The sequence below is a fragment of the Catharus ustulatus genome, chromosome 29 (assembly GCF_009819885.2).
Source record: "Catharus ustulatus isolate bCatUst1 chromosome 29, bCatUst1.pri.v2, whole genome shotgun sequence".
In the NCBI taxonomy this organism is placed as follows: domain Eukaryota; kingdom Metazoa; phylum Chordata; class Aves; order Passeriformes; family Turdidae; genus Catharus; species Catharus ustulatus.
The window spans coordinates 4,757,587-4,784,510 of NC_046249.1; the positions used below are offsets into that span (position 1 = coordinate 4,757,587).

The window sequence follows — 26,924 nt, forward strand, 5'->3', positions numbered from 1 at the left end:
ATTTGAATTAATTGGAGCACAAGACCAAGGGCCCTGTGGGATTCTCCAGTGTCCAGTGTCAGACTGGGGCTTGGGGAAGCAGAACTGGTCACCTCAGCCTGGTGCTTTTCCTCCACAGCTTTGTCCTGCTCCTTCCTCAAAGCCTGAACTGATACCAGAAGGGCATTGCAGTTAACGGGTGGGAGAGAGAGCCCAGAAGGGGAGCAGGGCTGAGCCAAAACCCACGGCACAGGCTTCAATCACAACCTGCCTGCTCCTGTGCTGTGCCTTGGTTTTCCCTAAAATCAAATAGTGGCATGAAGGGGCACGGTAAGACAGAAATAATTTGATTTTCTGGTGAGATGCTTGGGGAGGGGACAAGGACAAAGCAGCCCCCTCCAACCTGGGGCTCCCCCAGCTCCACCAGTGCATTTGTCAGAAGTCTGCTCCCCCAAAATCACCTCCAACCCTGGCCAGCAGGAAGGAGAGCATCTTCCATCAGGTGAAATCAGCTCAGCCCTTGAGTCCCAGCAGTGGGATCGGGAGCTGTGTGGAAGCAGCAGCAATTCCCCCCATCCCTGATTAAAACAGCGCAGCCTGCGGAGCCAGGGCGGGGGGACGCTGCTTAATTGACTCTGTGCTTTTGATACAGCAGCTTAATGACTGTGTTCAAATTAGCCAGAATCACCTTTCCATCCTGGGGAATGGAAATGAGACTTGGATTGCTCCAGCACACCCTCCCCCCCACACCGGCCTCTTAAAAATCCATCCCCAACTAAAGCAGCCGCAATGTTCATGCCTGGATTTTTCATCTTTTCCTAAGCAGATAAGTTGATATTGTTTAAAACAGCAGTGAAATTCCTTCCCAGCTACATAAATCTCTTGGTTTTAACCACAGATCCAGGGCTGAGGCTGGGGATGAAGCTCAAATGGGAAAGCCCGAGCTGCGTGTGCCTGCAATGAAATTATAAATCCACATCCCGGAGCAAGCGAGCAGCAGGAGGCACCAGGAACCTCCATCAGCAGAAGCGCTGGGCTGCAGCAAGGGATGGGAGTTGGGAGTGGAACCGACAAGGCTGGGAGAGCTGTTGGCATTTCTCCTGACAAAATCCTGCACAAACGGAGCCAGTCCAGGCGAAACCACGGCGTTGGACCCACCTGGCGTTCAGTGCTGAGCCCCGTCCCTTCCCCCTGAGTTCTGCCCTCAGTTTCCTCATCTATAAAGTGAAGAAGATGCTGCCAAACCCTGCTTGAAAAGTGCTGTCAGACGCAGCAAATGTCACCGAATGGCTCAGGTGGTGCTTGGTCAGCTGGCACACAGCACATCAAGGGCACAGGATACTCTGCATCAGCTGCCCACAGCCCCTGAGGCCAGGGACCAGCAAGGCTAAGACCAGTCTGGACTGGCCAGCGATGAATGGAGAGGAGCAACAATTCCACCCTGCGAGCCAGAGCCAAGGAGGGAATTGGCCTCTGCCATCCTCAAAGCCCAATTAACCAAATCCCCACAGCTCAGGAGGCTTCGGCAGCAGCGAAGAGGAGCAAGAGGAGAACTCCAAGGAGGAATGGGCAATGGTGAGTGCTGGCCCCGTGTGGGGTGGGGGGTGCTGCTAGGGGGCTCCAGGTCATTTTCTCGTGAGCCTGGCACCTCCCTGCACTGCTGCAAGGGACAGCGGAGCCCAGTGCGGGGGCACAAACGCAGGAGCCCTGCTTGGGCTGGGGGCTGCACTCATTCCTGGGGTCACCACTCTGTTTGTGCCCTGATTGCCCCGGTTTCCCACGGGATGGAGGGGAAATGGCTGTCCTCACCCACAACCTCCTCCACCTTCATGCAGAGGGCAGCTCAGGGTGAGGTGACCCCCAGACCCTGTCCTGGGGCAGGCAGGGTGGCAGGTGGGCACCTGCGGGTGCTGGCATGGAGGGAGCCCAGGCAGGGCGGTGTGGGGGTACCCGGGTGTGAGGAGTGGGAGAGCCCAGGCACGGTGGTCGGGGGTACCCCACGGTGCTGGCACGGGGTCGGGAACCTCAGGGAGGGCGATCCGAGTCTTGGCCACCCCAGGCTGCCCGGGGGACCCCCTCCCCTCTGCTCACGGGAGGAGACCCCCGCGCCCGTCCCTGCGCTCCTCCGGGGCTGTGCCCGTTCTCCGCCCGGGGCCGCGCATCGCCCCCGGCCCCGTCCCTCCCCCGGCCGGGCGGGGGGCGCGGGGGGCGGCTCCGCGTTCGGCCCGACGCGGCTGGAGAGGCGCTGCCGCCGCCGCGCCGCCCCCGGGGACGGGCCGGGGCCGGGCCGGGGTCCGTCCGGAGCCGCCGCCGCGCCGCCCCCGGGGCTGCGGCTCTGCCCGCGCCGCCGCCGCATCACGGGCAGCCCCGCCGCGGCACCGAGCGGTGAGTGCGGGGTCCTGGGGCCGGGGAGGGTCGTGCCGGGCTGCACACGTGGCGCCGGGGGGCGGCCGCCGAGCCCCCGCCGCCCCTGGGGACTCTGAGCCTCCCTCCATCCCTCCCTCATTCTCCTCCTCGCCGGCGGCTCGGCGGGGGCTGCCCGGCTGTGCCCACCGCCCGCGGCCGCCAGGCCCGTCCGCAGCCCCGGCTGTGCCCGGGGAGGGGGCTCGGCCCGGCGGGCGGCGCTGGTGGCCCCGGGCAGGGTCGCCCGGCGGTGCCGGTGATGCCCAGCCCAGCCCAGCCCGCCCCTGCTCCGCTCCATCCCCGGCGCTCCCGGGGTCCGGTACCCGCAGTGCCCCCCCGCGCTCGCAGCCCCTTTCCCCGGCACAGCCGAGCGGCTCCGATCATCGCCGCGAGTCGGGAAAGCTTTTCCCGTCTCCTCTCGTTCGTATTTCCCCCTGGGCGCTGCTGCAGGTCCTCACTCCTCGCCACCCCAGGGCCCTTCCCGGAGCATCCCGGATTTTAGGCGGATTCTCCTGTCGAAAATTCCGAGGGTTGGTTTAGCCGCGGATGTTACCGGGTTGTGTTTCTCGGGGAAATGGAGCAGGCAGCAAGCACAGCATTCCTGGCTCCTACTGCCGTGCTGGAATAGCAGCCTTTGCCTCTTCCCACTCTCCCTCCAGAGTACTTTTGTGCCAGTTCCTTAATCCACTTGTGAAGTGGATTTGAGCTAAAACCTGACAAAAGGTGCTCCAATTCCCGCGGCGTTCGCACAGGCAGCAGTTGCAGAGGAGCAGCTGCTTTTTCTGTTCCTGCCCAGCCTTACCCTGAGATGAGGTTTTTGGGAAGGAGAAAAGAGCAACCAGGAAGGGAGAGGATGGCAGCAGAAGGCAGAGTGCCTGTGAAATAGATGGAGAGTGGAGCCGTGCCTGCAGCCTGGCAGCACCCAGAGCACAAACCCAGCCTGGGAGTGAGGAGCCTTGGAACCGGAGGGGCTGGAGCGGGAAGTGACCGGGGCTGGGGATCTTTGGTAACCTGGGGAACACCAGCCTGGGCCTAGCAGAGCTCCTGCCTGCTGCTTGGTTTTGTGGATTGTCTCTCATCCACTCTCACCCTGGCTGGGGATGTGCAGCCTGCAGGATGGAGACCCCAAAACCCAGAGCCAGCCCCAGTGCAGGGGTGTCACCGGGGGAAAAGCCTCATGCAGGCAGGGAAAGTTCTTACAAAGCTCTCAATCAAAACACGAGGCATTGAAACCAAAAAGCCCTCCAAGAGCAGAGCTGCCCAGCAGTGACATGGTCGTGTATCAGTTAAAATTCAAAATGCAGGTGTTGAACCCTGCAGTAACCCTTTGAGAAGTGCAGGGCCCTTAGGGTTGCTCTGCACCCCAAAGCTCCATCACCCCTTGCAGGATGGAGATGGGATAAAATCCCGGCACCCCGGGGCATGGCAGAGAACGTGGTGCTCGTCCTTTAAATGGGAGAATAATTGAAGGTGAGTTGGGGAGCTGCCAATTGGGCAGCCTGGGGTTGATCTGGTTTAATTTTGTGCAGATGTTTTCATCACCAATGGTTCTGTAGCACTCGTGGAGGGGAGGCAGTGGAGCTGCTGCCTCTTGCTGCTGGAGGACTGGTGGAGCCAGCTGGGTTTTGGTCAGCTTGGAGAGGTGATTTTTGGTCCACCCAAGATTTCTTATGATTTTCACTTTGCAAAAACCCCACTGAGGTGTCTGCAGCCTTTCCCAAAATGCTTGGGTTGTGGGCTGATCTTGGGGGAAGATGCTCTCCAGTGCTCAGCCTGCAAAACAGCTGGAGGAGCATCCTGAGAGCCGGGAGCAGGAGGCAAAGCAGCTTCAGGAAAGAGCTGGCTTCAAAATCAGTAGATTTTGCTTTCATGCTGCGCTGTTGGAGGAGGGAGCAGGAGGAAGGGAGGAACAGGGGCTGTGTTGTGTTTCTCCTGTCCGGGGCATTGATGCTGAGGGTGGGATGTGGCTCTGCTGGGCAGAGCTGGGACACAGCCCTGGCACAGCTGGGTCCTGCCAGGCTCAGCCTTTCCAGGGGGATGCACTTTTGCTGATCTCCAGCTGAAGATAACAGGGCCAGGGGCTTTTTTCCTATTTTGTAGTGTTTAGAGCTCAGGAATGTCTGCTTTTATTAGCTCTGCTAATTCTGCCTCACCAGAGAACTCATCTCTGGCTCCAAGGCCCAAACTTAATCCCTGCTCTTCCCTCCTGGGCCCGAATTAAACACTGGACTTACAGCCCAGTGGCACAGACAGACTCAGCACTGGCTGCACTCAGCATTTAAAGATTTTCAGTCCCTGTGTTTGGGATGGATTTTTCCCAACTCCTGGCTGTCGGATCACTCCTGTTTCCCCCCCAGCATCCCAGCAGGGAGCAGGTGGCTCCTCTTCTCTCCATGAGGAGCTGGAGCTGCCATAAGGCAGGAGGAGCTGTGTTCACATCCCCAGGATGGGAGAGAGGTGTTGGAAGCCCTGGGAATAACGCTGGGAACGTGGAGCACGTGGCCGGGCGCGCTGTGCGTGGGCAGCGGCGATTCCCGTGCCGCTGGTGCGCGTGGGCAGCCCGGGTGGGACACCTGTCACCAGCAACATCTCCCCACGTCCCCAGTCCCACAGCTCCAAGGAAAAGAGGTGGGAGCCAAGTGAGGCCATCCCCGGGCTTGTCCCCAGTGACACTGATTCACCACGAGGCTCCAGAGCCCTTCTGTGTGCATCCCGTGCCTCAGTTTCCCTGGCTGTAGGTGGCTGAGGCTTTGGAGGGTGGCACAGTCCCAGTGTGTGCCTGTGGAGGGTGATGCAGGGGGAGCATCCTGCACCATGTCTCCGCTCCGTGGGGCTGCAGGGAGGGTGGGAGGTGCTGCCTGAACCCAAAACCCCACCCTGTGAGTCCTGGAAAAGCCCCAAAACAAACAGGCGAGGGCAGAAACGTTCAGAGCGGAGTTGTGAGAGGAGATGAAAAGCAATAAATCCCACGAGAACTCTTGGAAATGCTGCACAGCAGTGGCTGTGGAAGGGAAATGGTTTGGGCTAGGGGCACTCCTGGCTGACTCTTCTGTTTGTGAAGTTTTTGTAGGGGTTACCTTCAAAGACAAAGCAGCTGCTTCCACCGGCTTTGGCTCAGGGGTTGTGGGACCAGGGATGCAGGAGTGGGACAGGCATTGGCAATGGAGTGTGCTGGATTCTCCTTTGGATCCCGTTGAAGCCGTGGTGTTTTGGGGCTGGAACCTCACAGGTGTCCCAGCTCTGTGTGGTGTCTGAGGTGGGGGCTGAGGCTGGGCAGGATGGGGGTGGCAAAGTGGGGAAATAGCCCTGGTGGTGGGAGAGCAGAGCCCACCCCAGGCCCAGGCAGGGGCTGCCATTCCCTCTTTCCCATGTAAAATGGGCAAGCTGAGGACAGCACCAAATTCACCCCAGAACAACCAAACAGCAGAGATTCAGATGGAGAATTTGGGCAAACAGAAACAGCTTTACCAGGGATGGGTTAAAAACCAAGCATGGAGGGCTTGGGCTGTGATCCCCAGGCTGCTGTGGTGCCTTGGCATCCCCAGGGGCACCCCAGGGCTGGGATCCAGCCTGGCAGCAGAGGCAGGATCCATCAATCCAAACGTGCCTCCTCCTTCCTCTGCCTCAGCCCAGCTCTTCCCTTGCTTCCCTGCTTTCCTCCCCTGAATTTTTCATGCCACCACGAGCTTGGCTGCCTCTTGCAGCCCCATCCATCAGGAGGGTTTGGTTTTCAAAGCTGTCCCAGCTCTGCCCGGCTCAGATCTGGAGCGCCGGAGCTCCTTGTTCAGCTCCCGATGTGCCAACCAAAATAGCAGCGGCCACATACTGGAGTGGAGAGGAACAAGTGTTACTGGGAATTAAAATGACAGATCTCAGCATCAAGGTCTCCGAGGGTTTGTGCTTTATTAAGCAACAGTGAGTTCATGGGAAAGGACTTTGACTCAGAGCACCGGTTGTGTCTACAAGAAAAGAGAACCAGGGACTATATTTAGGCTCAGGCTGTGATGGGGAGACAGGGCCAGGCACGGAGGGAGGGGAGCTGGGCATCCTCAGCTCCTGGGGATGAGCCCTGGCCCTGCAGGGCAGAGTGGGGAGCAGAAGGTTGTACAGCTCAGCTTTGGGATCCTGGATTGCCCAATGGTTTGGGTTGGGAGGGATCTTAAAACTCATCCAGTCCCACCCTCTACCTTCCACTATCCCAGGCTGCTCCAAACCCTTCCCAACCTGGCCTTGGACACTTCCAGGGATCCAGGGGCAGCCACAGCTGCTCTGGGCACCCTGTGCCAGGGCTCCCCATGCTCCCAGGGAAGATGCTACAGAGGAACAACCCCAGTGGGGCAGGAGGGCTGGAGGGTTCCCCTCCCTGTGCAAGGGGCTGCTTGGGGGTCCTGCACTCCCAGCCGTGGCCAGGGATGTTTGGAGTGGCTGGGAGGACTCCTCTGAGCAGGATTCACCCTGGCTGGGACTTGTAGAGCATCCACTGGGTTCAGAGAAGAGGGGACCACGACCCTGCTGTGTGGTCCTCACGTGGCTCCCTCTCCCTTAAATGTGGTTCCTGCTGATGGGGGTGATTTAACAGATCAATGTTTTCTCTTCTTGCCTCAGGGTCTGCTTCTTCCCACCGCCCCCTCCTATTAAAAATTCATTGTTTCTCCCAGATACCGTTGCTAGAGGGAGACAGGGAGAAATAAAGCAAGTTCTTGGAAAGGAGAAATTATTCAGTGGGAAGGGAATTCAGAAAAAATTTAAACTAAATTTCTCCACCCTCTGCCTCTTGTTGCCCTGGGTGCATTTGAGCCCAAGCTCTGTCCCTGTCACAGCACAGGACCCTGATGTTCCCAGAAAGTTGCATGGGAACTGGTGGGAGTTGGGGTGGTGGGGACAGTCCTGCTCCTGCCAGGGAGGTGCTGAAGCCCCTGCTGGCTGCAGAGCTGGGAGTGTGGGACACCGTGGCTGTTTCACACAGCAAATCCCAGCAGGCAGGAGCAGGAGCAGTGACCTGCAGTGGGGGGATGCACCTGATCTCTGACTCAATTCCCATCCAGAAAGCTCCCCCAGGGCCTTGCCTGCTCCTCCTGCTTAGTTTGGCCGCTGTTTCAGTCCAGGGTTTGTCTGAACGAGCCAGGAGGGTGTTGGTGGCTGCTCGGTGGGATCAGCTCCCCTGGCTGGAGCCATGGCTGTGACACGGAGCTGCTGGGGCAGGTGCCACCAGTGGGGATGGAGCATGGACTGAGGGGGATTCAGGCAGGCTTGAGAAGACTCTTTGCCATCTTCTGAAGCATCCTGAGCACGGTCCTCACAGTGCTACTCACAGGTTTGCCGGGCAGGGGAGCTAAAGGGGCTCTCCCTGAGCATCCAGACTCCCTCAGCCACATCTCCAGGGTGGAATACCTCACCTTAGGTGAGCAGATTTGTTTTCCCTCAGGAAGAGTGGAAGGAATCATTTCCACCTCTTTCTCAGTGGTGCAGCCAGAGGAGCAAACCACGAGGGTGTTTGTGCTTCTGGCCTCTTTTTGCAGAGGGTCACCCGGGCTGACCTTCCCCGTGCTCAGGACAGCTGGACACCAACCCTTCAATATTGGCACAAGGAGCTATTTTGTGTTTTTCCATTTAAATCTCATTTGAAGGGAAGTCCATCTGGTTCCTGCCGTGCTGCCAGAGGATGAAGGGCTGTTCTTGGGTCAGTTTTCCACAGGGAGACCCTGGAGAGGCAGCGTGGCCCAGGACCTGTGCCTGGTGCTGGGCTGGGGCAGCACCCCCATAACTGAACACTAATTAGGGATGGAAAAGGAGCAGAACCCTGCAATTGCAAATGGAAGGTGGAGTGACATAAATGAGAGAGAAACTGTGACCTTTGTCCATAAGCAGGAATATTAACCAAGTGTCACTAATGGAGGGGGGGAAATAATCCTGCCCTCATTAGTCCTTATTCTTTATTTGGAGCAGGAGCCTTGGGCTGCTCCCAGGGTGATGCCAACATCCCTGCCAGCCATGCCCAGTGCTCTGGAAGTCATTCCAGGAGTTACTGTGGAGGTTGGACCCTCCACATTTCAGGAAGTGGTTTCTCTTCTTACCTTCAGGGTCACTTTTACATCCAGCACCAGCCTTGTGCAAAGCAATTCCCATCAGGAGTGTCCCGGTGGGATTCAGCACCACTGCTTTCCCCTCCCTTGCTCAGCCTGCACCAGCATCTGGAAACTTCTGGAAATCCAGAATCAGGTTGTTGCTGTTGCAGTGACAAATGGGGCTGGGATCTGTTGGGTCAGGCTCATCCAGAACCAGACAATGCTGTCGGGTTTTGGGGTTTTTTTTCCGTGCCCTGAGGTTGTCTCTGGCTCAGGCTGTTGCTGCCCCTGAGTTCATGCTGGGCAGAGCTGTCTCTGAACAGGGATCACTCCATGGCCTGGGGCCCTGTCCCTGCTGCCTCGGTCCTGCCTTGGCTGTCTCCACCTCAGTGACTTTCCCAAGACTCCTAAGAAATAGTTCTTTCTTCCTCTGTTTAATTTTTAACATCTCTGCCTCATTTCTCCCTCCATTTCTCTCCCTGGGATCATTTCTGGCTGTGCCCCTAAAGCTGGGAGATGCTGTGTCCCTGTTGTGCTGCTGTTGAGTTGAATTTTTCCTCCTTCCTTGAGGATTTTCCAAATTTTCCCATTTACTTTTGCAGAAAGAAACTCTTTGGGGCCTGTCACTGAGAGAGGATTTCAAATGAGCAGCCTGTGACACCTCCCCGTGGTAATGTGTCATTTTTGTTGTTCATATTTCAATAACTAAAGGTCAGCTGGAAGCTCAGCTGGCTGGGAAATCTGACATTAATTACACTAATGAGCAAAAGTCTCTGGCTTAATGCACTGGATACCGAGGCCGTGCGACAGCGGCCGGATTTTGGTGCACTGTCGGTGTCCTGGGGACCATGCATAAAATCCCAGAATATCCTGAGCTGGGAGGGACCCTCAGGGATCATCAGAGCAGCCCCTGGCCCTGCCCAGACCCCCCAACAATCCCACCCTGAGCATCCCTGAGAGCGGTGTCCAAACGCTCCTGGAGCTCTGGCAGCCTTGGGGCCGGGACCATTCCCTGGGGAGCCTGGGCAGTGCCCAGCACCCTCGGGGGGAAGAACCTTTCCCTGAGCTCCATGCCAAGCCCTGACACAGCTCCAGCCCTTCCTGGGCTCCTGGCCCTGTCCCAGAGCAGAGCTCAGCCCCCGAGGAGTCTCCCCTCAGTCTCCTCTGCTCCAGCTGAACGAGCCAAGTGCCCTCAGCTGCTCCCCAGACCTTCCCCAGCTCCGTGTCCCTCCTTTGGACACTCTGCAACAGCTTTGGGTCCTTCTGACCTCGTGGTGCCCAAGGTGCCCCCAGCACTGGAGGTGAGGCTGCCCCAGTGCAGAGCAGAGTGGGACAATCCCTCCCTGGTTCTGGTGCCCCCCAGGACACGGTGGCCCTTTGGGCTGCCAGGACACCCTGGTGACTCAGACCCAACTTGCCACCAACCAGGACCCCCAGGGCCCTTTCTGCAGTGCTCTGAGATGAGCCAGATTTGCTGCCATGCATGGAAGAGTTCCTGTGCACATCCCAAGGGATGCTCCTGCCATAGAAGAGCTCAACTTGGGCACCTTGGTCTGGTTCTCTGGAGCTCTCTGCTGATTTCCAGGACATCTGGGTCCTGTTTGGCTTTGGGATTTGCTGCTGAATTTCTTTTTTCCAGGCGATCCCGTGTGTAGAACTGGAAGCTCCTTGATGGAGAAGCAGGTCCCATGTGGTATGCAGGGAGAGGAGAATCTTCTCCTGGTTCCTCCACTGGGTAGCCCAGAAAAGAGCTCAAATCCAAGTTTTGAGTGAAACACAAAGCACAGGAGCAGGAAGTGACAATAGCCCTGGTGGCACAAATACACAGAGGGCCAGGGAGCTGTGCTGGTGTCACCACCGGGGACTGAAGGAGGCTTTAGCCACCTCACCCACGTGCTGGTGTGTCCCCTTTCACAAGGATTAAAATGTATTTGCAGACAAAACCCCCGGAGGTAACCCGAGACAGAGGTTGCTAAGTGACCCAGGAGCTGCCAAAAACAAATGCCAAGACATCAGCTGAGCCCCTGCTAGTTCCCAGGTGGTCTCTAAGTGAGTTTAAATTCCATATTGTGATACTGGGGCAGGGGTGGGAGTGAAGCCTCTCAGGGAGGGCAGCAGAGGCTGCTCAGCACCAGGAGCTGAGCCCCTTTGGGCTGGCTGCAGTAAATACGTGGGTGTGTCCAGCCTGCTGGAATTGGATTGAAATTTTACCTTCTCCATCCCCGGGGCTGGAGCCTGGCCATGGGGAGCAGCAGCTGAGCTGTTGTGGTTGGGATTAACCCTTGGATGGCACTGGCTCCAAGCATTGCCTGCCAAGCCTCCTCCATCCCTGCTGGAATATTTGAGTGTGTGTGTCCCACACATGGTGCTGCAGGTGAACCAGACCCACTTCCCTCCCAGTTATCCCCTCTCCCAGGACTGGAGCAGCCCCAGGAATCCACAGCAGATCTGTGTGCATCAGCTCCTGAAGCCCCAGTCCCTCAAAGCACACACACTGCATCCCCTGGAGGCAGAATCCACGTGGAATTGCACCAGCTGCAGTTGGTGGAGGTGCCTCCCTGCAAGCTCCTCCCTGCAGGCTCGGGTGTTTCTGGGTCATTTCTGCATCTCAGGGCTTGGTTTGGGTCATTCTTGCTGTTATTTCAGGTGCTGGGTTGGAGTTACTCCCACATGTGTGTGCTGCAGCCCCCTGTGAGGAGATGGATCCTGCAGTGATCCTGGCTTTTCCATCCTGCTGCCAGCCCTGAGCTGGCCCTGCTGTCCAAGCCCTACCTCCTGGAGGGGCTGGTGCATCCCCTGGCTCCAGCAGGACCCTCTGGCGTGCCCAGAGCAGGGGATTTCTGTTGCTATGGGGGTTTTGTGCTGTTCCTTTATTGGGGAGCATCCCTGACTGAGTTCCCACATGGGATTTGCATCCCTGCCATGCAGGGACTGGATGGGGTGAAGGGCTCTGTATCCCACTGGCACTGGCACCTTCTGGCAGCTGGGAATGCAGGTTCCTGCTGTTCCAGGGAGAAGTGTGGGTCCCTCAAGCAGAGCAGACAAGGGGAAGGTGTTCTGGAGTGAGGAATGGGCTGGGATTGCTGGGCTCTGGCTGAAATCCTGCAGCCTCACAGCCCCGGGGCCTGGGGGTGACCAGGAGTGTGGAACCCTCAGCATTGTCCCTGCACGGCTGAGCCCCAGCCTGCAGCTTTGACAGGAATCCCTCTGACTTCAGCTTTGGGGTGATGCTGCTTTCCTGGAGGAATTTTAGCTTTTTCCAGAGTGCTGGGCACTGTCAGTTCTCTGGGAACCCCAGAAGGGAGGATTTACCCATCCACAAGCAGCGTGGGGGCACCAGTGGGGTTTGGAGAGCTCCATCCTGCCGGGATTCCTGGCTCTGGGATGTGCCAGGGGTGATCCCTGTGCCGGCTCCTCGCTCCCCAGCAAATCCCTCCTTTACCTAAGGCTCCCCAAGCCTCTCCCAGCAGGAATTAACCCCTCTGGTTGCTGCTGCTGCCCACCCAAACCTCGCCTCCCAGACCTGAGCGAGGTGTGGAGCAGGCACAGAGCGGCTGCCGAGCTGCAGCTGCAGCATCTCTGCGTGGGTGTCGCTGAGCAGGACCCGAGTCGGGGACATTTGAGGGCTGTTAACCAGGATTTCCACACAAAAGGAGCTATTTAAATTCCCTCTTTCTTTGCAACAGGCAAATTAAGCTTGATCCCGACAGATCAAAGCAATTCAGTAAAACCACAGCAAATCGTTTGTTCAGCATCTGCTGCATCAGTGCTGGGAGCATCTCCCGACCCCCAAAATGCCCCAAAATGCCCAGGGGGTGGGAGTCTGGCCAGTGACACTTCTGCTTGCACGTTTGGATGGAATCTCCCCAGATTTGAGGGCTCCTGGGCTGGGGTGGGTTCATTCCTCTCCTGCATTCCCTGCTCGTGATTCCCAAAGGGCCCAGCCTTGTCTTCCCTGCTCCGCCCAGGGCAGGGCTCGGACACTCTGCTGGTGGGGAGAGGATCCTTCAGGGCACAAAGTGTGATATAATTTATATTTGTGTATGTGTTTATATAGATAAAACCAGGCAAGCTGCAATGGTCAGGTCACACATCCCAGCTGGAGCAGCACTGAGGATGCTCCCCCTGTCTGGGAAGTGCCTGGGTGCCACATCCCTGGATTTGGAGGAGTTTATTTGGGATTTCTGCGGAGGATACTGGGGGAAGGTGACTGACAGTGGTCTCCTTGTGCTTTCTGTGCAGAGGAGCCGAGGCTGGCTGTGCTGGACACTTCACCATTTGAACATTCCCAGGCTCCAATGCCTCGGCAGATCCCGATGTCGGAGCGGCCCTGGACCTGCAGAACGGTGAGAGCTCCCTGGGCTCCAGTGGGGTTGGGGACTGTGCCCTGGGACACTCCAAATCCAGCTCATTTTTACCTCACAGCCACCCTGTGTAGTGGCATTAGCCCCCCATTGTCCCCACCTCCTTGTGCAGCAGGCACAAGACAGTCCTGTGGTACAGCTGGGTCATCTCCAGCCTGTTGTCTCCACCCCAGAATAAACAAGAAGTTGCTCTGGTGGAGCTGGGACGTGAAGCTCTGGGGTGCTGAGCTCGAGTACTTGCTCAGGGTTGGTGGCAGGCAGCAGTGGGACCCCAGCAGGGACCCCAGCCTTGGACACTGCTGGCCACTCAGCCTTGGCCATGCCAGGATCCACGTGCAGCAGCAGTTTGAGGGGCAGTGTGGTTTGGGTTTGGATTGATTTACTGGGATTTGGGAGTTCATCAGCTGGGAGAGGAGCTCTGGAGGTTTTGCCCCTGCCAGGATCCATGTGCAGCAGCAGTTTGAGGGGCAGTGGTTTGGGTTTGGGTGGATTTCCTGGGATTTGGGAGTTCATCAGCTGGGAGAGGAGCTCTGGAGGCTCTTCCCCTGCTCTGCTGTCCAGATGCCAGACAGGGAGTGAAGCCACAAGGCCCTGCTGTCCCCTTTCCCTTCCACCATGAAGATTTCTGGCTTTTGGATCCTCTTGGGGCTGCACATGGGAAAGGAGCTGCTCTCCTGCTGCCCCAGCTGATGCCCTGCAGCCGCAGATCTGGGGACTGACGCCAGCATGTCTCACTCCAAATGTCACCACTGCCATCCTCCAGCCCGGGGGACTTTGGGGATGGCACAGCTGGACCCCCCCGGGCTCTGCTGGGCCCCTCTGGAATCTGGGCAGCGAGGCAGGAGGGATCTCAGCAGGGCTGGGGTGAATCCCCCTGTCCCCCTCCCCTCTCCGGGATTATTTCAGGGCTGGTCCCGCCCCCGCCCGGCGCGACAGGGATGGATTGGGATGTCAGGAGCCACTGCACCCCTGTAATGGCATTTTGCTCTCGCTGCTCCCATGATCATAATTGGGATGGCAATAAAATCTCCGATGAAGCAGCAGCTGTAGACAGGTCTTTAAAAATGCGCTCAGCCAGGGACTGATGCTGAGCAGAGCTGGGAGGGGGAGGGAAAGCTGTCACTGTGTGCTCCTCCTGGCTGGAATTCTCACTCCAAGCAGGGCGGGGGCTCCACCTCTGCCCCCATCCCCCCCTGCCCCCGCAGAGCTTTGCTCATAGAGCTCGGAGCTGGTTCCTGCAGAGCTGAGCAGCCCTGCTGGGACCGGGCTGTTTTCCAGCCACAGCTGCCTGTCCCTGCTGGCCTCGGAGCAGGCAGCTGTCCATCAGTCTGGCCTGTCAGTCTGCTCCTCTGCCCACATGTCCAGCAGTCCAGTCGGATTAAAGGCTCTGGAATGATGGATCTCCCTGCCAAGGTGCAGAGATTGGCTGGCAGCAGCCAGGACCCCGGGCTCCCTCTCCAGAGGGCAGCTGGGCTTGCTGGGCACCCCCCTGCCATGGATGGAGGCTCCCAAAGGGCTGAGCCCTCAGGAGCAGGGTCCTTCCTGAGGGTCAGGGCTGCACAGAGCCATTGTTTTATCCAGCACCTCGGAGGGGTGGCTGGGACTGCCCTGACCGTTCACCACCACAGTTCAGGTGAGGGATTAGGAGGAGATTTTGCCATCAAAGGTCCAGCACTGGCAGCCAGTGACAGCGATCAGGGTGTGATTTATGTGCCAGCCCCCTGAGGGGCTCAGGCCAGCATCACTGAAGTGCTGAGCTTAATGAACGAGCTGATCTAACGAGGGCTGGCACGGCTGGGCCGGCCGGACAAATGAGGTCGTGTGCTGGGGCAAAGCCCGTGGGAGGCAGCTGGCACTGAAATCACCGGGAAATCCCAGTCCAGCAGCAGGGCAGGGCTCTGCTGGGCACTGCCGGCCAAACTGGGACCAGTGCTGGCACTGGGGGGTGGCTGCACGTCAGCATCCCCAGCTCCGCACGCCCCCGAGCAGCGTCATCCATCAGCGCTCTGAAAGGTGCCTAATTACAGCCTCTGCTTTCCTGCTTCGGTATTCATCATCCTGCCCCGGCCCCTTCCTTACCCAGCTGCTGCCTTGGAGCTGCCTGCCTTGGAGCACTGAAGGCACAGGGACCCTTCCTGTGACCAGGTCTCACATCCTCCCTCCTGCTGCTCAGAGCCCCTGTGGGTGATGTGTCCCCCCAGCAGGAGGGGACACACCCAAAGGTGTCCCCAGCACGGTCTGGGGATGTCCTGCCTGGCCAGGCTCTGGCACATTCCGTGTCCCCTCCCACGTGGCTGCCCTCGGTGCTCTGGCTTTGCTCCTGGCGTGCTCCCAGGCTGTGTTTTGGTGCAGAAGGTGAGGGATGAGCTCAGGGGGGAGGCAGGATGGGGAGGCAGCTGCAGAGAAAGGAGCAAATTCCCCTGTCTCATTTAATGCTCTGTATTTGTGTCTCTGTGGGGGCAGGAGCCCTTGCCAGGAGCGTGGCCCTGCTTTTCTCTGCCCGTGGCTGTGCCTGACTGTCACATCCGTGCTCCTGGGGCTCTGTGGGCTCCTGTTTTGTACATCCAGCAGCAACAAACATCACATGGACCCTACAAATGAGGTGCCAGGACAGTTGCCAGGGGTTTGGTTTCCTTCTCCCCACTCCCAGGCTGCAGAGAAACCTGAGACCAGGCAAGCCTTGGCCACAGGTTGGTTTGGATGGGAGCCTTTGGGCTTGGATGGGGACCTTGGAAAGCCCAGCTTTGGTGGGAGAGGACAAAGCTGGACACCTTGGGGACTGTGGCCAGCACCCAGTCCTGGTGACAGACTGGGATGGGAAAACATCAGGAAGTCCTGGTGCCATGGGCTGTCACCCTGCATTTGCCTCCCATCCCTTCCTCATCCTGCCCCTGATGTTGATGGGCTTCTGCAAATTAAAAGTTCTCACTTGAACCTTCAAAAAGAGAGCCCCTGCTGTCCACCCAGGGACCACAGGCACTGCATGAGCTCCAGGGCTCCTGTGGCATTGGTGGAACAGCTCAGTGACAGTGAGGTGGTCTGGGGTGCAGCTGAAGAGGGGGAGCCAAGCTCAGCCTCTGCTCTCGTGTGGTCCAGCAGGTTCTGAGGCTGTTGAGGTCCAGGTCAGGTTCACTCTCAGCCACCATTTCCCAGCAGCAGTTGAGATTCAGCTCAGACTGATGGCTCAGTCAACCCAGCTTGGGTGGAAACAAGAGCCCAGCACCCATCTGCCCTGCCCCCCTTCCCTACTTTTAGAAAAGTTATCCTCTTTGGTAGAGAAATAGAGATGCTCATGGAATATTAAACACCTCCCCAAAGCCCCTGTTGCTGATGAGTGGCTCCTGCTCCTCGTTGCCTGGTGCAGGCAGTGACCTTTCAGAAATGTTGTACATTGTGGTCGTCTCGAAATGTCTCCTCTCCTGGGAGCATCTTGTGGAGATAGAGATTCAGACATGATGTCTGTCAAGAAGAAAAGCAGATTGCGGCCAATCTGGGGCTGCCTGTGCAGTGTTGCCTGGGCCACGTGCTCAGGAATCAGAAGGTTGTCTCTAAAAATAAGCAGTGGCTTCTTTGGGGTTGTCTCCTTGGTGCCGTGGCTCAGCGGGGATTCCTCGGTTCTGGGAGTTCCCACGTGGGAGAGCCCTGTGGCCACGCTGCCGAGGGCTCGGTGGGATCTGGGCTGGGAACAGCTCTGTGGAGACAGAGGGGATTTGCTGGGCAGGAAGGGCAGATCCTGCCTCCCTGGGAGCTGCTCTGGCACCCGGAGACCTGGGGCTGCTGGGCGGGATTTGTCGTGTGAGAGGCAGCAACTGCCACTCACCAAAATAATTCCCTTCTGAGGGAGCTTCCCGTGGTCTCCAGGCAGCCCTGAAGTCACTCTGGGGATGTTCTGTGGTGACCCAGCCACTGCCTGGCTCCTTTCATGCTCCCATCCCCATCCCTGTGCCTTGCCAGGAAAATCTGCTTCTGCTTGAGCAGCCTTGAGAGGGACACAAGGGTGACATCAGGAGCGTGGTCACCATGGCCACAGCCCAGCTGGGCTCTCTTGGGTCACTTGGCCACTTGACAATCCTGTAAAAACATAATACCCCTAAAAAAATATCAAACAACAAAACATATTTCAAAACCAATCTTCTCAACACATAAACTAAAAAACATAATGTTAAATAAGTGTACCATATCCCCTACCATGCACCAACTACAAACAAAATAAACAAGAAACTATTAAATAATATTAAATAAATAAACTATATAAAACTATTAAAAACCACCTTTAAAACATTAAATAAAAAAAGTCTTTCAAAAATTAAAAACAACATCTAACAAAAGCCACCTAATTAATTAACACCCAAAACTCTACCAACCAAGCCAAGCGGGCCCTACCCAATCTAAATCCTTACATACAATAAACAAAACCAAAATCCCAATAACACATACCAAAATTTTGTTTAAAAACCAGTTTAAATCAATTCTGCCTCAAGTACAAACAAACCCATTCATAAAATTATCCTTACTCAAAAATCAAATTACACATAATAAATAATACTGCATATGGTTACATTTATTTTTTTGGCTTTGTGTTTACTTACAGGTGGTATTTTTGTTTTGATGACTTGAGGCCTGAGGAGCCTCAAGGTGTTTGCCAGGTGCTGTGGGGTGGGAAGATGCTCTGTAGATGCTCTGCCCTCAGTGCCCTCCCAGCCACTGATTCTCCCTTTGCTCCTCCAGCCTGCCCAGCCCAGCCCTGACCCAGAAAAACGTGCTGAGAGCGGCAGAGCCAGGAGAATTTGTTTCCCAGCCAGCCCCTGATGGGATTAGGAAGAACTCTCTCTTGGATAATTTTCCATTAGGTCTGGTGATTGATTTCCTTCCTTCTTACCCCCAGCTCTGTCCTGCTCTCCCTGTTTCAGCTGGATTATTTATTCTCATGCTTGGTTTGCTAATTGCCTGATCACCAGAGCTGAGGCTTGGGCACATCCCTGGCCTGCTTTGACCCTCCAGCTTCTGCCTCTTTGTTTCTGTCTCAGCTCTGATTTAATCCCCTCCACGCCCCAGCATAAGCTGGGATCTTTCTGCTGCCCTGTGCAGAGAGAGAAACCTGCTGGTGTCACCCAGGAGCCAGGGAAGGTCCAAGGGATGCTCCTGAAGCTCCTCCCCATCACCTCTATCCTCCCCAGTGCCCCCCTGTCTTTTCTGGGGTTTTTCCAAGCTCAGTGTGGCTCCAAACCCACTGACATTGCAGACTCAAGGCAATGGATAAAATAAAGCTGCAGGAGCCACAGGTTTGTTTGTGGAGGATGGCACAGGTCACCTTTGGTCCTCACTTCAGTGCCCCTGGGAACTGTGCTCTGCTCTGAGCTGCAGCAACAGCTGGAAAAACACAGCTGGGTTCCCTGACTTCACATGTGGGCATCAAACTGTGCTCTGCCAGCTCTGAACAATTCCAGGACATCCCCCTGGGGATCCCCAGCAGCCCCTGGTGCCATGATCAGTGTGGGTGGTGTTATCAGTGGAGCTGAGCATGGAGCAGACCCCAGGGACCCTCATATTTTCCTTTTCAGCCTAAAATCATGTGGGGTGAAGGGAGCTTTTGGAAGGTGTGACTGAGGGCTCAGCAGGGAGGAAGGAGCAGACGTCTGGACAGGCTTTGGCACAGGACTGGATCCTGGGCTCCTCTTAGCTCTGTCCTGGGGCAGCTCTGGCTGCACTTTCCCTTCCCCATGGGCAGAGCTTGGAGCCAGGGAATTGTTGGCATCAGCATCCAGAGTGCTCCATCCCCTGCTCCAAGGCCTGCCAGCAGCTCAGGGAGCTCGAGTCCATGGAGCCTGCTTGATCCATGAATTCCTGTTCCTGGGAATCGAGATCTCACCCAGGTCACAGCCCAGGACAGGGAAGCACACGGAGCTTGTCCTGATGGAGAGTCCAGCAGCAATCCTGGCAGGCTGTCAGTGAGCTGGGAAACACCCCAGGGATGCCTGGACTCTCCATCCAACCCCAACCCAGCCCAAGCCCTGTGCCAGGGCTGAGCTGGGTGACAGTGTCTGTGAGGATGCTGGCACAGCCCAGCATGGTTGGCATTGCCTTCCCTGGCATGGAGCCGGGCTGGGGACACAGCCAGGGAGTGAGGACAGTGTGGGGACACTCTGCTGCCAGGCAGGGCTGGCAGGGGCGAGCGGGCAGCGCTCGGGGTGTTCCCAACTGCATTTGGCTGCTGCTGGTGTTTGTAGGAGCTCTCTCCTGTCCCATGCCAGCTTTGGGATACACTGGCACTGGCACAGGGTGCTGGCACTGGCACCTCCCTGATACCCATGTGACAGAGCACTGGGGTTATCCCTCTGTCCCAGTTTCAGGGTGGGGGTCCCACTATCACTTTCTGCTCTGTTTGTTCCCTCCCTGCTTTGGGGTCTCCATCCTCTTCTGCAGTTCCTGGAAAGATGCAGCAGCATCCCCTGGTTACCTCTGGCCCCTGCCACAGAGGGGCCTGGCCTGGAGCAGCAGCAATGGGGTCCTGGAACGAGAAGGGCTCAGCAGGAGCATTTTACATCCTGTGTGTTAAGGGAAGAATGAAACAAGACCTGGCTTGACTGAGGTGTTTGTGCTCATGCAATGTCTGAGCAGGGGAACCTGGAAATTGCAACCTGGGCTCATCTTTCGGTCTTTATTCACAAAAAGGGAGAAATAATGGCAGCTGAGGAGCAGGTGCTCTTGGAGGAGCTGGCAGGACCAAGAGAAGCAGGAGCTGTTTGAAGGATGGAGAGGGAGCAAAATCCCATTTGCAGGAGTCAAGGGATCCCCAAATGGTTTGGAATGGAAAGGACCTTAGAGACCATCTCGTTTCACACACCTTCACTATCCCAGGCTGCTCCAAGCCTTGTCCAACCTGGCCTTGGACATTTCCAGGGATCCAGGGGCAGCCACAGCTGCTCTGGGTAACCCCAAGCCAGGGTGGAGGGCAGCAGTTCGTCTGTGCTGCAGGTAGCTGGGACAAAACAAGCTCAGTGGTCACAAATCTTGATGGGGAAGTAGGGAATGGAGCAGGGAAGGCTCCAGGGGGGTCACAAAATCGTCCAATTGTCCAAAATTCCTCTGCTCTGCTTCCCCCATCACAGCCCCTCAGCCTTGGGTTTGCTTGCTCTGTCCCCGGCCCTGCATGCAGCAAGCTTGTTATTTTTAAAAATAAATTAAATGAGAGAAGAGCCTCTATCTAGGCCTTGCTCTGGATCTTAATTGCCCTGGCTCCCCAGGGGCCGGGCGAGCCCGGAAAGCGCTGCACCATAATAATGAGCTATTAATAAACAGCCCGGCTCCGCCCGGCTCTGCCCGGGACAGGGAGGGACCAGGTGTCCCTGCAGGGGGCAAGGCTCTGAGCAGCCCCTCTGGATGTCCTGGGGCAGCAGAGCCCGGTGGGGCAGAGCCAGTCCTGCTCTAGAGCTGGGTCTGCCGGGATGTGCAGCAGCCCCTGAGCCCTGCGGGGTTTGTGGGGTCAGTGAGCACCCATGGGTGGGTGTGGGGCAGCAGGGCTGGGGATGCTCTGCCTGGGGAGAGGGAAGGTGAGCCCAGGGCTGTGGCTCCCGCTCTCCATCTGCCAGGGAAAACAACTCCAGCGGGGCTGGAGCTTTGCTTAGAGGATCAGGTAACGGAGTAGTAACCAAAAGTGGAGTTGGGTTACCCCGGGCTCATCCATAATGAACGCGGGGCAGAGCCTCAGGCAGGGAGGGGACGGGCTGGATCCCACCAGGGCTGGCAGGGAGGGATGGTGGCCACGGGCACACACAGCCCAGCGTGGGACACCATTAAAGGGGCACCAAGGGCACCTTTCTGTGGTGCAGAGACGCTGAACAGCACAATGAAGTGTCAGTAAATGGGGAGGGCTGTGTCCTGTGGGTTTGCAGGTCGTGCTTGGGGCATCCTTCCCGTGCAGCCCCAGGGCAGAGCAGGAGTGGGGCATCCAGAACAGGGGACCGAGGGGAGCTGCCCCCACCTCACCCCAGAGCCAGCTCAGCTTCCTGGGGCCTCCAGCCAGGCAGAGCCCTCACAGAGTGGCTCTCCTGGAAGGCAGAGGCTGCCAAGCAGCTCCAGAGCCCAGGTGGCATTTGGGGACCTCCAGTCCCCAAAGGTTTGGTGCAAGGATGAAGCTGGAGAGAGGGGAGAAGGGGGCAGGGGCAGCAGTGGGGTCGGTGGTCCCACCCCCTGTGCCCAGCTCAGCTGGTAGTCCTGTGGTTGTGTGAAATGGTGACACTTCCCTCTCGGTTTGATTCGTTAGAAGAAAAAGGGAAATGTGGCAAAATTAAGACACACACACAAAAAAAAAAAAAGAAAAAAGGTGTCATAGACTCAGAATAGAATTGTTGCTGTTGGAAATCCCTCTAAGATCATTGAGTCCAACCATTACCCCAGCACTGCCAAGGGCACTGCTTGTCCCTCAGTGCCACATCCCCACATTTGTGAAGGGTCATAGAATCCTGGGATATCCTGGAGGGAAGGGACCCACAGGGATCATTGAGTCCAGCCTCTGGTCCTGCACAGACACCCCAAGAATTCCACTCTGAGCATCCCTGAGAGTGGTGTCCAAATGCTCCTTGAAGAACATCTCCCATCCTTCCAAAATTGTGCCTGAGCAATGGGGTTAATCCCAGAGAATTGCTCCTCCCGGGTAATAGGATCAAGGCAGGAAATTCTCCATGGAGATTGCATCCTTCCCTGAGACACGAGCACTGAGAGTCAATAACCCCCAGCCTCCTGAGGTCCTGTGTGCCACCAGCCCATGGGGACAGAAGGGAGGGTGACAGCAGCCTTTGGTGTCCTTTGCCAGCACTGTGAGGAGCAGGAGATGCTGTCCCTGCTCCCTCAGTGTCACCTCTCTGGGGGATCTGGGATCCCCATTGCTCTCCTTCTGTCACCCCCTAAGCCGAGCAGCAGCCACCTCAAGGTGGCTTTTTCAGGATCTTTTGGGCACTGAGGACCTGCGGTGACACCAAGGTGGAGCATTGCAGCCACATCTCGATGGCTTTGAGCAGCCACAGATGTCACATCGTCCTCTTCCCTCGCCCCACATCCTGCTGGGCTCCCACAGACGGGTTTGTGATCCCTGAGGTGCCCAGCAGGACAGAAGGGAGCGTGTGAGGGGCTCCTTGGAGGCACAGTTTGGGCTCCCTGGATGTCAGAAGGGCTGGAACCAGTGCTCAGGGCCAGCGCCCCAGTTTGTCCCAGTGCTGTGGGAGCGATGGGACAAAGCCCCCCATGCTGGAGGTGTCAGTGCTGCTCCCTGCACCTCCGCAGGGGTGGCTGGAGCGGCTGGCTCTGCTCTGGTACCCCCAATATTCTCTTGGCAGGCTCAAAAACACCCCGCAGCTCCCCAACCGAGCAACTCTGCCACTTAATTAGGTTAATGACCGTGCTTCATTAAGGAAAGGCGGCTGAGGAGTTGGAGGTGGCGCTGGGAGCTGCGTTTGCAGACAGGCTGGCAGATTTGGGGCACGGATGGGGACAGGGAGCGGGAAAGGGGAAGCGAAGAAAAGGGAAAGCGGCGGCGAAGTGCTAATCCCTGGAAAGGAGGGCAGCCGGGGCACGGCGCCGCGGGCTCGGTGTTAATCCCTCCTCGACAAAGATTGTGCCCGGGGCCGCCTTAATCTGCGCTCCGAGAGGCCGGGACGGGGATGGGGACAGAGACAGGGGCAGGGGTGGGGACGGGGACAGGGACAGGGACGGGGAGCCCTACGTGCGGCACCGAGCGTCCCCCGTCCTACGGGACCCCTCCAAGCCGGGGGGCTGGGGAGAATTTGTGCCACTGGATGAGATCTGCCACCCGTGTCACCAAAGGGCATGGGCACCCCACGTGTGTCACCAGAGGGAACGGGGCATCCCACCTGTGTCACGAGTTGGCAGTGTCTCTGCCAGCATCTCTGTGCTCCTGCCCTGCCCGTGTCTGTGCCCCACATTATCCCAGGCTGCTCCCCATCCCCTCTGCCCATGCCTGCACCATCAGGGGCACAGGAGGGCTGAGCCAGTGGGAGCAGAGGCTCAGGTGTGGGTCTGCAGCCCTGGCTCCTCTCACAACCTCCCCCCTGCCTCAGTTTCCCTGTTCCAAAGGAGGGTGAGGCTCGTTTATCCCTGCACAGGGCAGGATGATCCCCAGGTTACAGGGTAGGTGAAAGGGATCCCGAGGGTTTCCTGGAGGGACTGGGGCCACAGGGAGCACTGTAGGTGATCCATGGGGCCGGGCAGGGCTTTGTCCCCGCTGATTCTGCTCTCTCTCCATCGCAGGCACATGGCAGAACGGCAGTGAGCCCCTAGACCATGCCCCACACAATGACATGGTGGCTCCCGGTGCTGGCCCTGCACGTGGTCCTGCTGTCCCCGCGGGCGGGCGCCTGCCCCGCGCGCTGCGAGTGCGCCCCGCAGCTGCGCTCCGTGCTGTGCCACCGCAAGCGCCTCACCGCCATCCCCGAGGGCATCCCCACCGAGACCAGGGTCCTGGAGCTCAACAAGAACCGCATCCGCTGCCTCAACCCCGGGGACCTGGCCCCGTACCCGCTGCTGGAGGAGCTGGATTTCAGCGAGAACATCATCTCCAATGTGGAGCCCGGCGCCTTCAGCAACCTGTTCAACCTGCAGACGCTGCGGCTGCGGGGGAACCAGCTCAAGCTCATCCCCCCGGGGGTCTTCACCAAGCTGACCAACCTGACCCTGCTGGACATCAGCGAGAACAAGCTCGTCATCCTGCTGGACTACATGTTCCAGGATCTGCGCAACCTGAAGAGCCTGGAGGTGGGTGACAACGACCTGGTGTACATCTCCCAGCGCGCCTTCTCGGGGCTGCTGGGCCTGGAGCAGCTGACCATCGAGAAGTGCAACCTGACCTCCATCTCGGCCGAGTCACTGTCCTACCTCCAGAACCTGGAGGTGCTGCGGCTGCGGCACCTCAGCATCTCTGCGCTGGAGGACCAGAACTTCAAGAAGCTCTACAATCTCCTGCAGCTGGAGATCGACAACTGGCCACTGCTGGAGGAGGTGTCCCCCACCAGCTTCCAGGGCCTGAACCTCACCTCGCTCTCCATCACCTACACCAACATCACAGCCGTGCCCGCCGCTGCCTTGAGGAACTTGGTGTACCTGCGGTACCTCAACCTGTCCTACAACCCCATTAGCACTGTGCTCAAGGGCTCCTTTAAAGACCTCATCCGGCTCCAGGAGCTCCACATCGTGGGCGCTCTCCTGGTGTCCGTGGAGCCTCAGGCTTTCTCCGGCCTGAGGCAGATCCGGCTGCTCAACCTCTCCAGCAACTTCCTGTCCACGCTGGAGGAGAGCACCTTCCACTCAGTCAACACGCTGGAGACGCTGCGGGTGGACAGGAACCCCCTGGCCTGCGACTGCCGGCTCCTCTGGATCCTGCAGCGGCGCAAGACGCTCAACTTTGACGGGCAGCAGCCCATGTGCTCCTCGCCGCCCGAAATCCAGGGCAACGCCCTGCGCGACTTCCCGGACTCGGTGCTCTTCGAGTACTTCACCTGCCAGAAGCCCAAGATCCGGGATCGGAAGCTGCAGCACGTGACGGCGCGGGAGGGGCAGTCCGTGTCCTTCCTGTGCCGCGCCGACGGGGAGCCCGACCCCTCCATCGCCTGGGTGTCCCCCCAGCACCGCATGATCACCACCCGCAGCACGGGGCGCGCCACGGTGCTGCCCGGGGGCACCCTGGAGATCCGCTTCGCCCAGGTGCAGGACAGCGGCACCTACATCTGCATCGCCAGCAACGCCGGCGGCAACGACACCTACTTCGCCACGCTGACGGTCAAGGGGCGCCCGGCCGACGGCGCCCACCACGCCAACCGGACTTTGTACCTCAGCGACTTCAACGACACCTTCCACAACGACACCCAGGTCTTCTTGAAGTTCACCTTGGACCTCAAGACCATCCTGGTCTCCACGGCCATGGGCTGCATCACCTTCCTGGGCGTGGTGCTCTTCTGCTTCCTCCTGCTCTTCGTCTGGAGCCGCGGCCGGGGGCAGCACAAGAACAACTTCTCCGTGGAGTATTCCTTCCGCAAGGTGGACGGTCCCACCACCACCACCGGCCAAGGAGGGGCCAGGAAGTTCAACATGAAGATGATCTGAGCCTCTCCCAGAGGAGAACCGTTGTGTGCTGCCCAGCCCCAGGCACGGCCATGGTGGGACGGGGCCGGGAGGGCTGTGCGAGCACCGGCCGTGTCCTGGCGCTGGCAGAGTGACCTCGCTGTGCTGGGACATGGCTGGAGACAGAGGTGCCACAGGCCAGCAGGGTCAGACCCACGGGGACCTCAGGGTCGGGGAGGGATGACCCCAATGTCCCCACCCTGTGGAGAGCCCTCAGGGCTCAGGGGCCGTCCCAGGGGCTCCTGATGTAGCGAGGTTTTTGCTACCAACTATGCATTTCTTGAGCCAAAAGATCAGCAGTGTTTGGGGCCTGGGAGAAAAATGCTTCCTGTTTTCCCCCACCCTTTCCCTTTTTTTGTAAGGGACTCTTCAGAAAACTTTCCTGGTAGTTGTTTGTGGTTCTTTTCTTGGTGTTGGTGGGGGTTTTGGTCCAATTTATTTTTTTTTTAATTAATTTCCAAGAGAAATGTCTTCCGGGGCAATGTGGGACTGGGGAGGTTGTGCCGAACTGGGGGGATAAAGACAGACTCCCCTGGCAAAGACAGACTCCCCCACCCCGGGCACGGATGTGCCTTGAGAGCTTCTCATCCATGGATTTAAGATCCAGCATCTGCCAGTGTGGGTGCCCGGGGACACTTCTGCACAAGCAATAATAAGCCTCCAGGGCCAGGCTCTGAAGAGGTGTCAGCAAGAAAAAAAAAAGGGGGGAAAAAGGCAGAATGAGGCCAAGATCGTTAAAATCAGGAAGAGCAGCCCCAGGGCGATGCAAGCCTCCCTCCACCCGAGGGGGGCTGGGATTCCTGCGGGTTCAAAAGGCACTTTGGGGTTCAGTTTCTTTGAGTTGCAAAGTCGAAATGTGCAGGAGAGCAGGACCTGGCTCATCCTGTGCAGGGAGGCCCTACGGCCCAGGAGGGAAGAGGAGAGAAAAGCTGGGAACAAGCAGTCCAGGAGAACGCCCTGGCTGACAGCTCCGTCCCAGATCCTGCACCCTCCGGTGCTGAGGACCGCGGTCAGTGGCCCTGGGGCTGCTCCCTGCTGCCATGGGGGTGGTTCCTGCCTTCCCATCCCACTCCTTCCCAGGCTTTGCCCTGGCTCTGCCTCAGGGCGTGGATTTTTGAGTGTGGGAGAGGGAATGAAGCTGGAATGGAAGAGCCTGGATGTGACCTGGAGGATGCAGGGAGTTCATTGCTTCCTCCTCCTCTTTCTCCTCCCATGTGCACCCTGGGGCTGCTTCAGGTCCCACCTCTGTCCCCATTCCTGCTGGGATGTTCCTCACCTGGCTGTCCCTTCTCCAGCCATGATGGTGAGGCTGGGAGCTGGAGGGGACAGCCCCATCCCCTGACGGGCATCCCGGGGTGGCACAGAGGGATTGGAAGCTCTGTGGGGCACGAGGGGCTGCTCAGAACATCCCCCCAGCCCTGGCATGCCCGGTGCCCCTCACCCCCGAGCCGTGCATGCCGTGTCCTACCAGGGTCCTGTTTGGTGTCTGGGGTTCTTTTTTAACTTGGGAGGGGGGTAGAGGTGGGGTGGGAGGGTGGGGAGGGGGTCGGGCATGGACCCTCACAGTGGGAGCAAGGGGCAGTGCAGACCTGGCACAGTTTTCTATGTAACGAGCATGTGAGATGTATTTGTGAGCAAAACAAACAAGGGGCAAAAAACGGACTTTTGTGGCTCGTTTGGGTTTTTCTTCCCCTTTTCTTCCTTTTGTGCCTCCATAAGAAAAGACAAAATCGGTGGGCAAAGCCTGAGCAGGACCTGGAAAGGGCAGGAACACCACAATTCACACCTTTGAGCTCTCCAGACCTGCTGCAGCCTGGGAAGCCCCCGGAATTCCAGCAGACCTTTCCTCCTTCCCGGGGCTCTGCTGGGATTTGCAGCCCCTGAGCCTGTCACCACCATCAGTCCCACAAACCACACATAAACAATGTGAAACCACCTCCCAGAGGGGACCAAAGTCCATATTAATAACTAATAAATGATTAAT

General features: G+C 57.9%; 1 protein-coding gene across 6 annotated transcripts; it reads left to right on the forward strand.

Moving 5' to 3' along the window:
* The first annotated feature begins 774 nt into the window (after positions 1–774).
* Positions 775–25,398, forward strand: LINGO3 (leucine rich repeat and Ig domain containing 3). 6 transcript variants are annotated; one of them, XM_033082268.2, is made up of 5 exons: positions 775–1,554; positions 9,050–9,117; positions 10,385–10,496; positions 12,690–12,793; positions 23,075–25,398. In XM_033082268.2, exon 5 carries the CDS (start codon positions 23,108–23,110, stop codon positions 24,920–24,922), a length of 1,815 nt encoding a protein of 604 aa, XP_032938159.1. In that variant the 5' UTR covers positions 775–1,554; positions 9,050–9,117; positions 10,385–10,496; positions 12,690–12,793; positions 23,075–23,107; the 3' UTR covers positions 24,923–25,398. The 6 variants fall into 6 exon arrangements, with proteins under 6 accessions (XP_032938159.1, XP_032938162.1, XP_032938163.1 ...); XM_033082267.2 differs by lacking the exon at positions 775–1,554 and adding an exon at positions 2,296–2,364; XM_033082271.2 differs by lacking the exon at positions 10,385–10,496.
* The last annotated feature ends 1,526 nt before the right edge of the window (positions 25,399–26,924 follow it).

Excerpts from the sequence above, each read along its gene's own strand:
- LINGO3 (XM_033082268.2), top strand. The coding sequence starts at position 23,108 with ATGCCCCACACAATGACATGGTGGCTCCCGGTGCTGGCCCTGCACGTG.